This window comes from Chiloscyllium punctatum, chromosome 38 (assembly GCF_047496795.1).
Source record: "Chiloscyllium punctatum isolate Juve2018m chromosome 38, sChiPun1.3, whole genome shotgun sequence".
In the NCBI taxonomy this organism is placed as follows: domain Eukaryota; kingdom Metazoa; phylum Chordata; class Chondrichthyes; order Orectolobiformes; family Hemiscylliidae; genus Chiloscyllium; species Chiloscyllium punctatum.
This window is the reverse complement of record NC_092776.1, coordinates 34,126,189-34,144,339: the sequence shown is the minus strand read 5'-3', so window position 1 is coordinate 34,144,339 and position 18,151 is coordinate 34,126,189. Positions and strand designations below refer to the sequence as shown.

General features: G+C 37.9%; 1 protein-coding gene across 3 annotated transcripts in view; it reads right to left on the bottom strand.

Annotated features, from left to right (window-relative positions):
- dock1 (dedicator of cytokinesis 1) overlaps positions 1–18,151 on the bottom strand; it is a 577,688-nt gene that overhangs the window by 64,271 nt on the left and 495,266 nt on the right. For all 3 annotated transcript variants that reach the window (XM_072557588.1, XM_072557587.1, XM_072557589.1), the window contains exons 41-44: positions 14,822–14,963; positions 11,136–11,217; positions 3,985–4,069; positions 2,721–2,807 (exon numbers count right to left, since the gene is read on the bottom strand). In XM_072557588.1, the coding sequence (XP_072413689.1) occupies positions 2,721–2,807; positions 3,985–4,069; positions 11,136–11,217; positions 14,822–14,963 (396 nt within the window). The remainder of the gene's footprint in view (positions 1–2,720; positions 2,808–3,984; positions 4,070–11,135; positions 11,218–14,821; positions 14,964–18,151) is intronic.

The following is an 18,151-nucleotide window of genomic DNA, read 5'->3' as shown; positions in this document are numbered from 1 at the left end:
TAGCTAGTATGCAAAGTATTGTGATTTATTTTACGCAGCAAGCAGTAGTGAAATTCACCTTGCTTTTTTCTTTTTAGCTTAATCCATACAATTCTGGTAATTTGATAGATCTAAATTATTGAAAACCTTGCATTTCTTAAATGCCCACTTTTACCCTGAACATGGACATATCATTTACTGTGAATATTGCAATCTTACATTAACAGTTGTTCCTATTACAGTAGCATTGTCTTTACAAATCTGAGTCGGTATTCAACGTTACCTTTCTGCAGTTATGAATCTACTCAGTGTCCCTCTCACTCACATATACATAAACATACACATCCCTTTGATACTACTTGTACATTAAAAACTACCTTTCCCTGCCAGTTCTACCCTTCCCTCCATCAAATACAAAATACTCTGACTTCTTTGTCACTGATTGCGAGCATTCTTTCAATTACCTTTCTTCTCCATTTCCTAGCTTTCAGGCTAAACTTGTCCTAATCCTCAGCTCTCATCTTTCTCAAGTTTCTCCATCACCCCATATAGATACATTAAACTTATCTTGTCCACTCGACCAACCTCCTATGTTCTCAACTATATGTTACCAACCACCAAATCTCCCTTTCTAGTTCTTAGTTGATAGTGTTAAGAGTTTCAGCTCCTCATGCCTTCAAATCTGTTATCACCCTCTCCACACAAAAAAAAACTCTGGGTACCTCTGCCCTGGTAGACCAACACTCAATCTCCAGCTCCCTTTCCTCCGCCTTAAAAATCCATGCCCATCTTTCCCACAATTCTAGGTTTCTGCATTTCTGAGAGTTCTGTTTTAGCCCTTATCTAAAGTCATAAATCACACCTACTGTGACTATGATATTGAAAAACTATCTCCCCCAGATATAACCAATACATTTGCTGCCTTTGATATAGTTAACTACACCATCCACCTTTAGCATTTGTCCTCCATAGTCTTTTTGAATGGCACTACCCTTATTTGTCTCCAACAGTCCATCTATTCAGTCATAAGTGGATAACCATCTGCAACAATTTCTCTTCTTCCTCCTGTGCTGTTACATCTGCATTTTCCTAAAGATCAACCTTTAGTCCTCTATTTTCGATCCACACAACAGTAACCTAATGCTGTCAAAGCTTTACCACACCCAATCATGCAGGTGCGTCCTCACAGTGTCAGCAGTGCTCAACACTCTCTTTTAACTGGAATTATCATAAACAACTGAAGGTTCATTTTTAGACATTACATGCAGAACATTTGTCCTTCCACTGATTCTTCCATCAACAATGTGTTATGGTGGGGACACCCAAATTTCGTTGTACTTTCAATTCACGCAGGCATAGTCAGAGCCAAAGAGAATGTGATCCAGAGGGAACCAGCCAGCATGAGCATGAGTATTCGGGAACCTACTGGCATGCAAACAACAAATACCAGGCTACCCTGCATTCAAAGTGCCCCACGGCAACATCAGGCTGTGCTTAACCTGATATGTGAATGGATATAGCCTCCATACTGTTCTGCACAAAGTGAGAAACATTATGGATCCAGGTGACTCCTTTATTGTCATGTCAACACATCGCTGAAGTGGACAGCCCCCAGAAGGTCCAAGGAGGGTTCATAAGACCCTCAGGAGTCACCTTATGGGTACAATACTTGGAACAGTAGTAGATACGCAGACATACAATGAAGCCATTCAACTCTTCAAGCGTGCTTTAATCTATGAATAACACCATGCCTGCTCTGATTCTTACCTCATTCACCTTCCCGTCTGCCCATATGACGTTTGATTCCCTTGCCCATCAAAAAACTATCAATCTTAGTCTTTTGGCAAAGCATGATGTCCTGCAAAGGGTTTATAGCTCACTCAGTAGCCTGGAGCAGCCCATCCAGAGCGTAAGCATTAATCTCTATCAAGACTATTCAAAACAAGTAGTTACAATGGACAAAAGTGGTGTCCTGGACTGATTTGCCTAAAAGCCTAGCTGTATAGATTGATGAGGAGAATGAAAGTTTTGATATTTCAGTACTTTCATTTTCCTTTGCTTTCCAGCTCCTCTTGAGACTCTAATGTTTGTTGTACATAGCTCAGTGATAATGCTTGCCACTGCAGAAATGCAGAACCCATGATTTCAGTTCAATCCCTGAACCAGGCTGGTGGCAATGCTTCTCAGTGCCATTTAGACAGGGAGGTCACAGCCTGCCTCAATTTAACTGAATTAATGTGGTATGTAATCATAAAGTAAGTTACATATCAATTAGTCAAAATAATTTGCAAACAAACATCATTGTGATGTATTAGATTGAACTATTAAGCAGATAAAACTTTGAAAACATTTGAGAACGATATTAAAGAAACTGTTAGAACTGCTTATACTAAAAAGTTAAATTCCAGAAATGTCTTAGATGTTTTTGGAACATTTCAACAAATTAGTTTGGGGAAACTGCAGAATTGCACTACATCTAAATGAATAATCTGCTAAATTTGTTTGGGTATCAGCATTTTTTCTAGATCAATTACTAATCATTGCTCAATACAAATCTACAAATAATACAATCTTATGTAAGAGCTTCCAGCATGATTTCAGTTTTCTGTGAACATCACAAATACATTATTAGCCATTGACCAGATGACTTGTGAAGCCTAAACAGATAAAAATGACATTAATTTTATCTGCATGCTGTATTTGTAAAGTAGTTGATTTAGGACACTCTAGGTAATGCTTACCATTGAGACAGATTTCACTTCAAACCATCTTAGGATGCCAGGCAATTTGTATGCTGTCACGTACGTGGTCCTTTCAATCCACATATTCTATGAAAACAGTTTTTTGCAATTAGCTTAGCTTTGGAAAAATAAAACTATTAAGAATCATTCACTAGACCTGCCATTATGCACAAAACTGCACTAATAAATGATGCAGTTAAAAAAACAATCTTGACTCCTGTTTGACGTTATTCATCTTGCATGGGCACAAGAGAAGAAAAAGATGCATCAGTAGAATTATTTCAGTTTCTTTAATTTCAATTGTGAAAAAATTACAAATATAGTTACTTCAAGCTCCAATTATTCTCCATTCAGTCCTTTTGCCTAATATGCTGCTGTTTGGAAGTGTGATTAGTTCTAAGTAAGCAAAACATTTGAAGGTCAATCTGATTAAAAACCTAGGCTGGACATTTTTTCTGAATCTCTGAACATTGGATTAAAAAAAAAGAAAATAATGGATATGTCAAAATGTACAATAACATAACTGGGGGTTTAAATAATGAAAGATTGGAGAAGCGTGAATGATTAGAATTACAATAATAAAGTACTCCCTGCAGTATAGGTGAATTGGAATTAAATTAAATTGTAAATAATTATAACACATTTCTCTCTCAGATTTGGAATGCACATTGCTACTGGAAGCATATTTGAAAAGTTAGCACTGTTGTGGTCAATTAACAGTTCTGAATAATAGTCATTTTCTTTTAATCTCAACTCTTTTGTTCTTTTTACAGCTCCCAAATTTAAAATAAAATCTTCTGCATTTTATATATAACTTGAAACATGGCAAACTTATTGATCAGAGGAAGCAAAAGGTATATAAAGTTGCATTATGATGAAAGGCGCTGATGAGCAAAGACTGGAGGTTAGGAGGATGCTCAATAAGCAGAGGGTCAAATTCAAGCCTAAGTGAAAAAACAGAACTTCAAAGATTTTAAGTACTTTGAGCAATGATTGCGCTTAAAGATCTCACTTTGGAGAACAATATGTTCTTTGATCTTTAGGGTCACATAAATACATCACAAAAGCAATTTTCAGCCATGTCTCATTCCAATATTTTCTCTTTTTATTAATGCAAATATTAATGGGAGTCCACTGCTTTAGACTGCCATTTATTAGAAAATGATTAAAATTAATGACTTTTATAAGCATATGCCCACCTCTACCAATTAAGAACATATTCCAACTATGTCAAAAGTTACAGTTAAGGAACAAAGTATATTACAGCAAATTCATTGTCAGGGTCTTTCTCTCCTTTCCTGATTGGTCTTGAATACTGGAACTTCTGTACTTCATTCACTGTGTAAAAACTGTAAAAGAAAAATCATAAAAACTGTAAGAGCAAAAACAATTCTAGGTAAGAATACAACTGCTACGATCAATCAAAGTCATTTTTCATAAGCCTTTCAGACCACTCCCATGACAGAAATAAAATCTAAGTTATGGTTATAAGAGATAGAGCCCAGTACATACAACAGAATTTTCTGAACAAGATATAATTTGCTGAGGAATACAATATATTATTCATAGAGGTGGCAAGTTGACTAGTTATAGAAGGTACCACAAACTAAATGTTATCTACACCTAGAAATGAGGTTACAATATCAAATCACTTCCAATGATACACTCACAGAAACTGTTAGTACTCCTTTTATTTAGTTAGATTTTAACAGAAGTGATACTGACACATACTTTACTTTTGGAATAGCCTTGAACTTTACGTTGAACATTGACAATTGGCACTGTAGTGATTGTAACAAGGTCAGCCAGGCGGACCTCAGAGAATGAGTTAAACTGGTCCAATTAGTGAGCCCTACCTGGGTGATTTTCCTGGTGGTGGAGTAGTAATTAAATTATTTACACCTGGTGTTTTCACTGTGTTTTGCACCTATGCATACATGGGATGGGTGCTAGAATAGAAGCACTATAGCGGGGCGTGGGAGAAAAAAACACACAAAAATAGAAAAAGAAGGAAAAAAGATATAAACAGGGAGGTCCAAGGTTCTGTTCACTCTGACAGCTGACTCTGAGGAAGCTGGATCAGTGTCAAGGACACTCCATGTGTAAATAAAGGATGACTGAGTGGCAGGATTTCAGTGGCAATGAGAGAGAAGTATGCTCCTGAAGAAATTCCCTCCCAACAGTCACCGTTGAGTTGGGGTAAGCATTTCTGACACCATGCCGTTAGTTGGGAAGGTTGACTCAGTTGATCCTGCTGTCGAAGACTAGGCTCAGTATGTGGAAAGAATGCATTTTGTTTTCCAGACAAATGACATTGGGCCAAATGAAAAGCAATGATTAATTCTCCTAACAGCTTGTGGACCCGCACCTTTCCTGGTCATCAGGAACATAACTTTTTTCTGAGGTACCAAAAATGAAAACCTTTCAGGAGTTGATGGATTTAGACCCCAAATCTCTAATTCTGAGATGTTTATCAGTTTTATTCAGCAATTTGAGAACCAGGGGAGTCCAGAGGATTTTTGACTAGGTTAAGACAACTGGTAGAGGCATGCGATTTTGCTTTAACCCTTAATAAGATGCTAAAAGACTTTTGGTATGAGGAATCAATGATGTAACCATGCAATAGTGTCTACTGGATGAGGCCCAACTGGACTTCAAACAGGCACTACAACTGACTTTATCATTGGAAAAACGTGGCAAGTACAGCATACGAATTGCAGTGTATTTTGATGGAAGTGGATACCCTCACCAGCCCAACAGACCTTGGGGAAGACAACTTGAGGAATGGCAATTGCATAGCCTCACTCAGGACACATCCTGAACACAGGGACTCTTGGTTATGGATGTAAGTTTGCTTGCTGAGCTGGAAGGTTCATTTTCAGGCATTGCATCACCATACTAGGTAACATCATCAGTGAAGCACTCCAGTGAAGCACTGGTGTTATGACCCGCTTTCTGTGTTTAGGTTTCCTTGGGATGGGGATGTCATTTCCTGTGGTGATGTAATTTCTGGTTCCTTTTCTCAGAGGGTGGTAAATGGGGTCCAAGCCGTTGTGTTTGTTGATAAGTGTTCTGGTTGGAATATCATTCTTTGAGGAATTCGTGTGTGTGTGTCTTTCTAACATTTACCAGCAGGGAATTTGAGTTTTCCCTGACGTTGAATGGTATTCGACATATAAGAGCAGTGCCATACCATCCATCATCCAGTGATCTGGCAGAAAGAGCAATCCAAACTTTGAAGGCAGGTTTGAAGAAAAAAACAGCTTCACTAGAAATCAAGCTGCCCTGGTTCCTATTTGATCATGTAACTTCAGGGATAACTCCAGCAAAGTTGCTAATGGGGAGAAGACTCCGCATCAGGTTAAATCTGATCTTCCTGGATCTGGGGGTGGGGGTGGGTTGGGGTTAAAAGGCATCATGAATGCCAATACTGGACACAAGATTCTGCTGACTGAGAGACAGTTTCCTTCAGGGGACAAATTTTGGTGTAGGAACCATGGGAATGGCCCTGCAGGGGTAAGAAGCATGGTCGATGTGTGGTCAGGTCTAGTATAAGGTTTGGGTAGGTACGACAGTCAGTCCTGAACAAGCATGTGGACTATAAGAAAACTGCAAACTCTTAAACAGTGTGGGAGAAAAATGTGCCCAGCTTCTTGATTTCTGACTGTTCTGGAACCAGTGGTTCTTCCTCTCCATCAAGCATTGAAGATATCCTTGAATGTGAGATGGGCATGGCGGATGTTGCCGCCCTGACACTTTTGCTGCCCGAAGAAACAATGAATTTCTTCTGAGAAGCTCCAGGTGCAAGGGGCAAGCTATTGTGCATTACATGCCATCCATATCCAAGGAAGAGTTGGAGGAATCTGAGCCGGTCCTACTGATTGTAATGAGGTCAGGTTGACCTCATTGAATAAGTTCCCTCATTGGGGTTGTTGATCTAGTCCAATCAGGGAGCCCTAGCTGACAGATATAAACAGGAATGACTGTCCTTTGGTTTGAAGGGCAGTGCTTGTCACTGGCCACTCGGGTGTTTTTCATATCTTCCTGGTGGTGGAAATTGAATAAAGATTCGTGCACTTTGTGTCTTTCACTGTGTCTCACACCTACACACACACACACACCATGGGTGCTGGGGAAAAATAAGCACTACCGCAGTTAGGCGGTAGTTTGGGGGTTAAGGAGAAAAAAAAATAAACAGGAGTCTCACTGTTTGATCACACAAAAAAAATAAACAGGGGTCTCTTTGATCACACAGCATTGCCCTCTGATGTGAAGGGCCACTGCTTGTCGCTGCCCACTCGGGTGTTTTCCCTTTTGAGAATTAGATCAGTGTGACTATGTAAAAAAAAAGAAAATAAAAGAAAAAAAAACAGGAGATCTGGGCGCCGCAGGGGGTGGAGTGCATTATTTCCCCCTCCAACTCTATTTTGATTTAGTCCCTACCCTCCCCTTCACTAAAAAAAAAATAAACAGGAGTGACTGTCCTTTGATGTGAAGGACAGTGCTTGTCACTGGCCACTCGGGTGTTTTCCTATCTTCCTGGTGGTGGAAATTGAATAAAGATTTGTGCACCTCGTGTCTTTCACTGTGTCTCACACCTGCGCACACACACACCATGGGTGCTGGGGAAAAAATAAGCACTACTGCAGTTAGGCGGTAGTTGTGGGGGTTATAAAGAGAAAAATATATTAAAAAAAATAGGAGTCACCTGCACCCACACAACATGGTGCTGGGGAAAAAATAAGCACTAAACAAAAAAAAACAGGAGTGTATGTGCGTTTCCAATCTCGATTGAGTTAGGTAAACCTCTCTTTTCCCTCTTTTTCACGTTCTTGTATAATGCGGATCATAATATTGCAAGTTAATATTATGGATGTTAACACTAAAATAGAAATGGCATGTTTGTAAACAAGGACAGCTGTCCATTTCTTAGCTAATCTTGAGGAATGCAAGAGCTTTAAACCTATTTAAATGTCTGTAAATTGGACAATATTTGTCCACTCTGATTTGCCCTCTTGGATGTATTTCAGTTCATCATTACTGTGTCTCTAGCGGTTCTGAATGGTATTGACTCAAGATTGATAGGTTAGGGTTGTCATATATTCAAGGTGATTGAAATGTACATGAGCATAGACTGTGTAGTCACTTTGTGCCATTGTTTTGTAAATAAAATAGTTTTGGACAATAAAAAAAAAAGAAGTGTCACTGTTCACTCAGAGCTAGAACAGTGTAAGGCCTCCCCATGTGTAAATAAAGGGGTGACTTTGTGACAGGATACTGGCCTCTGGAGTTATTTCAGTCCCATCTATTCAGGAAATAATTCATGGAACCTGTTCTACTAGATTTTGAAGTATTTCTATGGACATTAATACTGATAATTAAAATTTGAAATTCAATTATGTTTCAGTAAAGCTGTTAAGTGCATCATTAATTCATCTATTTAAAAAAAGTGGAGAGAGGAAGTTAATGTGTATATATTTTAGCATCCCATGTCGTAATTTCTGGCCTTATAGGATAAACTTAATAATATCCAGAAAATATCACCAAAACAACTTCTGTCTTGGAGTTTCTTTGCCAACTGGATAACACAGTCAGTTCTCAGCAGAAAACCATGAAGTCTGATCGTAAGCTAACTTTATCTTTGAGTACCATATTCTAGATGTGAACGATCACTGTTCAAAAAAAAGTTTCATGATTGACAAACCTGACCCTAAAACCTTCTAATTTCTAAACATACTCTGCAGTTAGTCTTCTTAAAACCAACAAATAGCATCACAGCAAAACTTCTAACCTATTGCTAAACATGTGCTGCCATCCAATTTAGCCCCAGTCTTTTACTTTTTGCCTTGTGAATTAATTGTCTTCAAGGAAATGTCACTCTGATCCAGAGGGGAAGGTGATTGGGGACAACTGTTGCCAGTAAGTTCAGGTGGAAAAAAAATCTTTCAAGTTGGGGAAGGTGGGGTCTTGACTAGGAGACCTGAGTTCAAGTTCCACCTACTCCATTGGTCTGTAATAACATCTCTGAATGGGTTGATTAGAAAATCTAAACAGTGGGTCTTGAAATAATCTGGAATAACCATTTTGCTGTTTTTAATTAAAAATGTGTGAATGAGTTAAGTATAAATTACGAACTGCGGATGAGAAGTTCATTTAGGGCTGATTGTCAGCTGCTACTGCTCATTAGGTCAGATGGATTTTGGAGGCTATTACTCATCCTAGTGGACATGGACTCCAAACACTACTTAAAGTGATTGACACCACTTCAAATATACTTGCTGCTTCAGCTGTGACAACCACCCATATAATGACAGACCTTCTGGTACACTTGTGCAACATCTGTTCCTTAAATTCTCTGAAGACTTCATCTAAAAATATTGTGGAACATCACACTATTGGAAAAAATATAGGAGTCATCATCAACCTCTGCTGGGGAGAGGGATACAACGGTGATGTGGGTGGACTCCTCACCTTGTATAGGACATCCCTTTGCCTCTGTGCCTCTTTCAAGAATGTCACATCTGAAAATCTGTGTACTATCTTTTTTCAGTCCACAAGCTCTCCTGCAACCTGCTGCTGGATGCTAGACAGTGTGCTGAACACCTTCTTTATAAGGAGGCAATATATACAGCTTCATGAAATGGCTTCTAATCAGTATTCATATGCAAAACGTTGAAATGTCTGACTAAGAATCTCCTGTCAAGTTCAAATTATGGTAATCATCAATTTGGACCAAACATTTTGTACTGAATCCAGACTTTCAAACAGACATGTATACTAGCTGGCGCAATCATTTTGTGTCTGTATTCATCCTTGCTTAGGTACCCCCAAGATGTATAATACTGTGAAACTTAGCCCCTAGGGAAATGTTTCCAAGGATGAGATATTAGTTATACAAATAGATAGATGTTTTGTTTTCATCTTTTGAGCTTGGAAGATGCATAAGAAATTTGACAATGCGATCTAAAATAATGAAGGGTTCAGATCAAGTAAGTAGAGATATTTCTCTATGGCTGAGGGGTCAATTAGCAGAGAACAGAAATTTAACAATTGGTGAAAGAATTAAAAATGACTCGTCCCTTTGCTTTTGTACTCACTTCAAAATAATACCAATTATATTTGTGCTCCATTCTGTTGCTCTTGAACAATATCATCCCACACTTATTCATATTAAATTGTATTTGCCATGTGTCTGCTTATTTCAGTGGTCTTTTTTTGAAACATTGCACTATTCTGTCTAATTTTTACAATGTTTCCAGGTTTTTTGCACAGGTTAAAGTTTATGAATGACAAATGATGAGCCAACTTGATTTTCCAAAGCTTTCATATGTTTCTGTTGCAAATGAATGATGTCACCCCAGAACACCAAGTCACACTTTTATTTTCCATAGTTATTATTCTTCAGCAGTAGGAGACTTTTGTTTTATAAATGATTCTCATACTTAGTATAAAAGTTGATTGTTGGAGTAAGTATCTGCCACAAGCTAAGGCAGTGACTAAATTTTTATAAATAAAAAAGCCCAGTAATTATGAAACTGTGATTTTTAAACTTCAAGAGGTTGACTTGAGAAACCCCTATGGCAGTCAAGGTGCTGCAGAACAAAGGCAGTATGACGCTGAGTGAAGAGAAATGTAATATATAAAGTGTAAAATATTGCAGGTAAGAAAGGTAAAATAAGCAATATACTTTACAAATGGTTTTGAAATAACTGATGACATTTTAATGCACTCAATTGAACACAGTAGCAACAAAAACCTAAAACTCTGGAATAAAATTCAAAAACAATGAATACCAGAAACACTTACTCAAGCAATATCCGTGCAAAGAAAAATAAATTAACTTTTTGGATGTAGGTACCCTGTCATCTAGTTAACTCATTTATTGTCTCCACAGAAGGTGAGTAACTTGCTGATTGTTTCCAGAATGACATGCTTTAGCTGCAAAAACTAGGAACCTGCTTGATATTTTGCTTCTTTTACAGCAGAATACAAGTCGGAGGATATTGCAATCGAAGTGTGCATTTGATCTGGTCAGATTGCAATGTGAGCATTTGGCTTAGCCCTGGTTGCCAAGAGACAAGTGAAACATTCAAGTGCTTGAGACACTGAAGAGAAGAGCCTTAATTCAAATACTGCTCTAAATTAAACTTTGACAGTAGGACAACAAAAGGGCATAGGTTCAGAATAAAATGTTACCATCGAAGTAACATTGTAAAGTTCGTCACGCAAAGACTGATAAACACCAAAAGGAAACTCTTGCAAAGATGGTAGAGTTAACAAGTTAGGAAACAATAGAAATGTAGTGGGAGTGTTTAAAAGGGTTGTCTATGGGTGAATGTATAAGTAGGAGCCAAATAACTTTTCTGGATGGATCTTGTAGCATATGTAAATAATGAAGGTTGGAGTCGGTTTTACCTCAATATTTGTTCAGACACAGTCTTGTTCTTGAATTTTGGTGGCAGTTCACGTATGGTTTGCACTGTGAAACACTGAATATCTACAAGAGTTTGTTAAGGAGTTTACTTGAGCATATTTCAAACACCATTTAGATATCAGGTATGGCTGAACCACATCATGTGTCCATCTATAACTTCAGGATTATCCTGGAGAGTAAATATAACCTCTGGCTTTTTACATGTAATATCCAACTATCCCTGCACATTTCTCTTTGCTTTTTTAACTCACATTTCAAAAACAAGGTGCTAATGGAATTCTTTGTCAATAAATTTGAATCCATTTGTTCCATTACCTCAACTGCCCATCTTCACCAAATAAAACCTCCTCTTCATGCTCTCCCAGGCCCTAGTTCTGAATCAACTTTATTTTCTACTGTTTCCCCTATTTAGTTATCAATTTGAATTCACAGCATCTCCAGCAATTATTTTTCCTTCTATCCGTTACCACTGGAAGCTAGCAAGGATACATCCTCTTTCAGAATTACATGTTGCTCTTAATAACACCAGATAAAAACATCGGAGCAGATTTCAAATTTATGTTGACGACACCCAGCTCTACCTCAGCATCACCTATATGGTTTTCTCTATTGTTTTTGTCTAGCATCTAGCTTTAGATGATCCACAATGTCCTTGCCTTAAACGTGGGGAGAAATACAGTCATTTTTAATTCCCATTACAACCTCGGTACCTTTTCCACTGAATGCTTCTATGTCATTCTGGCAATAAGTTGTTTGCAACCATGGCATCATATACAACTAAATTTTTGATATAATATTAACTCCATTATAAAGTCACTTTTTCTTAATCTGCAGAGGATCACCTGTTTCCAAAGGTAGCAAAGGTTCAAAAATCAAAGACTCAACAATAGATGAGCTAAAGCGGAAGTAGGTGATATTTTGCCAACTCGCATCTGGCATATTGTGTATAATTTTGTCCCTTTACTGGAGGAAGGATGTAATTACACTGGAGGCAGTTCAAAGAAGACTCACTAGATTAATTCCAGAGATGAAATGGTGGACTTATGAGCAGTTTAGGAATACATTTGCTCGAGTTCAGAAGAATAAGAGGAGATCTAATTGAGATATATAAGATATTAAAGGGGATTAACAAAGTAGATGTTGAGCAGATGTTTCTCCTTGTACAGCAACCTAGAATGAGAGGTCATGGATTTTGGCAGATTCAAAACAGAAATGAGGAGGAATTGCTTCTCTCAACAGGTTGTGAATCTGTGGAATTAACTGCCCCAGAGTGTGGTGAATGCTGAGACACTATAAATTTGAAGACAGAGATTTTCAATTACGGAGTCATAGAGTTGCACAGCATGGAAACAGATCCTTTGGTCCAGCTTCTTCATGCCGACCACGTTTCTCAATTTAACCAGCCCCATTTGCCTGCATTTGGCCCATGTTCCTCTAAACCTTTCCTATTCATGCAACTTTTTAAATGTTGTAACTGTACCTGCATCAACCACTTCCTCTGACAGTCCCTACCATATATGAATAAGTCTGTGTGAAAAGTTGCCCCTCAGATCCCTTTTAAATCTTTCTCCTCTCACCTTAAAATTATACCCTCTAGTTTTCAACTCTCCAATCCTAGAGATAAGACCATGGCTATTCACCTTATCAATGCCACTCATGATTTTATAAACCTCTATAAGGTCACCTCTCAACCTTCTATGCTCTAAGGAAGAATGTCCCAGCCTATCCAGAAAAGTCATACCCTCCAGGCCCATTAACACCCTTGTAAATATTTTTCTGTACCCTTTCCAATTTAATAATATTCTTCCTGTAGCAGGGTGACCAGAACTGTATGGAATACCCCAAAAGTGGTCTCACCAATGTCCAGTAAAGCTGCAATGACATCCCAACTCCTATACTCAATGCTCTGGCCAATGAAGGCAAACATGGCAAATGTCTTCTTCATCACCCCATCTATTTCTGAAGTTACTTTCAAGTAAATATATACCTGAACCCCTAGTTCTCTCTGATCCCCAGGGTACTACCATTAACCTTGTAAGCCCTGCCCTGGTTCATCTTATCAAAATGCAATTCCCCACATTTAGTTCAATTAAACTCCATCTGTCATTCCTCGGGCCACTGTCACAGTTGGTGAAGATCCCATTGTACTCTTAGATAATCTTTTTCATTGTCCACTATACCACCAATTTGGTATCATCTGCAAAAGAACGAACAATGCTTCCACTGGACCCAGCACTGATCCCTGCCAAACACTGCTGGTTACAGGCCTCCAGTCTGAAAAAAACCCCCCTACCACCACCCTAACTTATACCATCAAGCCAATCAGGTGTCCAATTGGCAAGACATTCTTGGATCTCATGTGATCTAACTTTAGTAACCAGTTTACCAAGCAGGACCTTGTCAAAGGCCTTGCTTAAGTCTATGTAGACAATGTCTACTGCTCCGCCCTTATCTAATGTCTTGGTCATATCCTCAAAAAAAACTCAATCAAGCTGGTGAGACACTATTTTCTTTGTTCTTGCAGCTTGTACTTTAACTACCTGTAAACCGATGAGTTAGAACAGATCAAATTGATTGGTAATTAAAATTACCATATTGTCAAGAGTCTTTCAACTGGTTCATGAAGCCACTGGTATCTAAAGCACTCGTACCCAACTTCCTTCAAGAGGCAGGTAATAGTCAGCCAATTCACCTTTTTGGGAGACAATAACAGAATACCCTTTCCCTTTAACTACAACATAGAAATTAAGATACTAGCATGCTCATGGTTTAAACCATGATTGATGAGTAGCAGAACAAATATAGTCAAGAAACACAGGACCAAAAAGGAAAACAAAGAGTCTTGAAGGCTTTTGGCTAATTAGCAATAGGTTAAAAGGATTATGGGAAGATGGCATGAAATTGGAGTTGAGGTCGAGATGAGATCAGCCACAATAGTATTAGACAACGGAGCAGATTCAAGACACTGAATTGCCTGGTCCTGTTTATGTTCTTACTATACTATGACTGCAAACTACTGTACATCATTGCGCCAGAGCTGCTACTAGATTGTAAACACTGCAGATGGAATAACACTGATTCGGAACCATGATAAGCAAATTCAAAAATATATGTCAATAAAATCTGAAGTAAACAAATGTTTCACTTTTTATTTCAAACAAAGCAATTTTTTTGGCATTTCGCATGTCTCAAAGTCTTTCCTGACAAAATTTGCTTTGAGCAAAATTAAGGAGAGTTTGTTATACAAGCAATACAAGACATTGAATGTTGTTATATTCTGATGTTTGTGGCAACACCATTTGAATATGAGACAGTGTGTTGTCATCAGGGATTCAGTAAAGCATAACCGACATAAAACTTTAATTTAAATTGCAATACCACCCAGATGAACAATGTGAGTTTGTACTTGTAGATTTCTGCTGAGAGTGGACAGTATAATTTGAATTACATACAAATAGTTGTTAAATGGTGTTGGCAAAAATTTATTACTGTTGGTTGCACTGGTGAGATCAATTTGAGTCTGAGTTAATTTTTTGTCGAAGTAGTGCTTTGGGTCTAATACATAAAATAAATGCAGAGAAAATATTACATTAACACTAATGTCATATTATTATTTATTTATTTTTTGTTAAATTGGAAATTTGCTTTGCACACATTTAAAGGATACACTGTCCAGAAGAATTTTTAATGTCATCACTTGGAGGAGATGTTGTCTTCATTTTTTCTGCATTCGGAAATATGGTGAACAGTCTTGCTTCAAAGTCTTCACGTCGCTCATATTCCTTTCCTCGATAAATGAACATCTTGTTCTAGAGAGAAAAAAAATTAAGTTTTCTAACTATCAGAGCAACTAATTTTTCTGCAGTCATTTTGCTACACAGTGGAGAGGAGATTATGTTAAAATCTAAGACTATCTAATCTTTGTTATGGCGTAGCACCCTCTTACAATAATTGTTATTAGGCAATGGTGCATGCCAGTTGAGCCAACACAGAATTAATGTTGCATTTATAGGGAACTCTGTAAAAAGAGGACAAGAGATCAGTGCACTGAAGATTCACGATCAATATAAATAAACTGTTATAGCTAAATGGATGTTGAATTGTATTAATAGAACATTCAGCATAAATTATAGAACACCATTTTGACACCGTATTGATTGGTGATCAGACTACATTCAGAAGAGCACTATGCAGTGCTTTCCCCTTGCAACATGGGGCAAAAAATTGTTTTGGAACAGGACAGATGCAAGGCTAATTTAATGAACCTGAGGTAGACTCAAAGTTATTTGTCTATTTACTAATAAGACCTTAAGACATGAGCAGAAATTGATTATTCAGCTCTACCACTCAATGAGATCATGACTGATCTGATGACTCTGAACTCCACTTGCTTGCCTGTTCCCCATCACCATTCATTCCCTTACTGCTTAACAATCTGTCTACCTCAGCCTTGAATGTACTTAGTGATCTAGCCTCAACATCCCTCTCTAGATTCATAACCCACTATGAGAACAATTTCCTCATGTCTGTCCTAAATGTGCAACCTGTAATAATTAGATTATGCCCTCTGGTCCTAGACTTGCCCACAATGGGGAAACAACCTTTCTGTAGTTAATTTGTCAAGTCTTCTATGTCTCAAGAAGGTTGCTTCTCATTCTTTTAAACTCCAATGAGTACAGCCTATCTATGTCAGTCCTTCTACTTTGGACTGCCTCCAATGCCAGTATATCTATCTTTAGATAAGAACCCAAAAGTGTTCACAGTATTCCAGCTGTGGTCTGACTACTGCTTTGTATAGTTTTAGCTATAGCCTGACAGAAATACAGACATAGAGATGGTCTACTAAAGGTCAATAATAAAGAACCGTATAGTATCCTCATTGCCAGATCATTCTAGTTTGACAGATTGAGAAGGGCCTTGGGACATTAGCTCAACTGATGTTAGATTGAAACAGAAACAGACTGGATTTTTTTCTTATTTTATTAGATTCCCTACAGTGTGGAAACGGCCCTTCAGTCCAACATCCACACCGACCCTCCGAAGAGTAACCCACCCAGATGCATTTCCCTCTGACTAATGCACCTAATACTATGGGCAATTTAGAATAGTCAATTCATCTGACCTGCACATCTTTGGACTCTAGGAGGAAACCTACGCAGACATGAGGAAAATGTGCAAACTCCACACAGACAGTCACCCAAAGCTGGAATCAGTGCTAACCACTGAGCCACCGTGCCGCCCCAATAGTCCTTTTTCCAATGTGTTGCAAGCTTCAGGAATACACCATCATTTAAAGTGGCAGATGCAGATTTATTGCCTTCGAAATGGAGTTCAACCAGTTCCTGACTGGAGCAGGAAACAGATGATATAAACATAAGTGTATTCATAGGTAAGATTTGGCCTTGTGATCAAGGGGAAGGTGATTGATGATCAGGGGGATAAAAGGTGTTTTGAACAACAATGTTTTTTTTCCAGCATGCCGTCAATAGACTTGATGGACCAACTCATCTCTTCTGGCTTACATTTTCATATGCTGAAAATTATATTGGAAATAAACCTATGTATATTGCTAGCCCTCAAGAAAGTCTTGCTGATTATTGATAATCTGCAGATAAGCATGGACACCATATTTTACAGAATTCTGAACATTACTCTGAGGGTCTATTCAGCTTTTGTTTAAGAAGCAATAATTTAATTGCTATCAATATATGCTTAACTTCGTAATCATCAAACAACACAGTTTTATGAACAATACTCAGTTTAAAAGAACTGGGGAATGGTTTACAGATTTGTCACTTCTTCCTTACTTGAAAAAGACATGACAGCAATTAAAAACTCAGTGGGTATGTCAGTAGTCAGAAAAGCTCAGAGCTCACTTGAAGCAATTTGGAGGAAGATCTGAAATAAGCCAGTAAGTCCACCCAATTTAACAGTCAGAGGATGCTTACAATTGCAAATTAACATCCTATGATGTAGTAGGGTCCCATATACTTTGAAGTTTTTTGATATAACTGGATGAAATTCAGAATAAATCTGAAGCATCACACAATGATAATTCTTGCTTTATAAAGGACAGTGGCACTTCTATTGCTTTGATTTACCATAATTCAATTATGTTAGCATAAAGGTCAATTCAGTAAATTAACATTGAAAATGATTGCTAACATACACAATAAAAATTGCAGAGGTTCCTTACAAGATAGTCCAGGGAGTTCATCATCTTGGACCCCCAACAATCTCCAGACTGATGCCACCATTAGGATCATTGCCACCAAAAGGTGAATTTGTTTATTGGCTCAAGAGTGAAAGTTGTTTAATTTGCATTGATTTATTACCCATAGTTTGCTCCAGACATGCTGATGAGGCCAATGCTTCAAAGTGGCATATGTGCCCCTTTACTGGTATGGAAAAAATGCAAATCATCTGGCCAATAGATTTCACAACTTTTTAAGACATTATTTTTATTTAGCCCTTGTTTAGTTTTTGTTATCATATACACAAACTGCCAGTAAATGTCCCTCTCAGGTCTGAGAGTCAACACCATACAGACCACGGACATCTGTACGGTAGCTTGAGAGATTAGAAGGAATGGAGGTGGCAGTTTGAGCATATACAGATCATATCAAATATTTTGTTCTTACGTTTTAAAGTTGCTTTTTTCCTTCAACTGTATTTTCAAGTATAACGTTCGGACTTTTTGAAAAACAATTGCACATTCCTCTAAGTATGCAAGAGTTGAAAACTGGAACTTAACACTTCTAACTGGAGGGAACATGCATTGATCAATGACAAGGATTCGATTAGTTCAGTGAGATGAAAAAAAAATTTAAGTCTAGGGTGACGGAGAGGAAAATAATGTCTTTATTTTTTCAATTAAAGGTCAAGGAGAAATCGGATTTTTTTAAACCTTCAAACAATGAGAATTCTTTTTTTTGAAGAACTGCAGCACTTGAATTGATTTTCATAAACTCTGTTCTCTTAATAGCCAGTGTAAAAA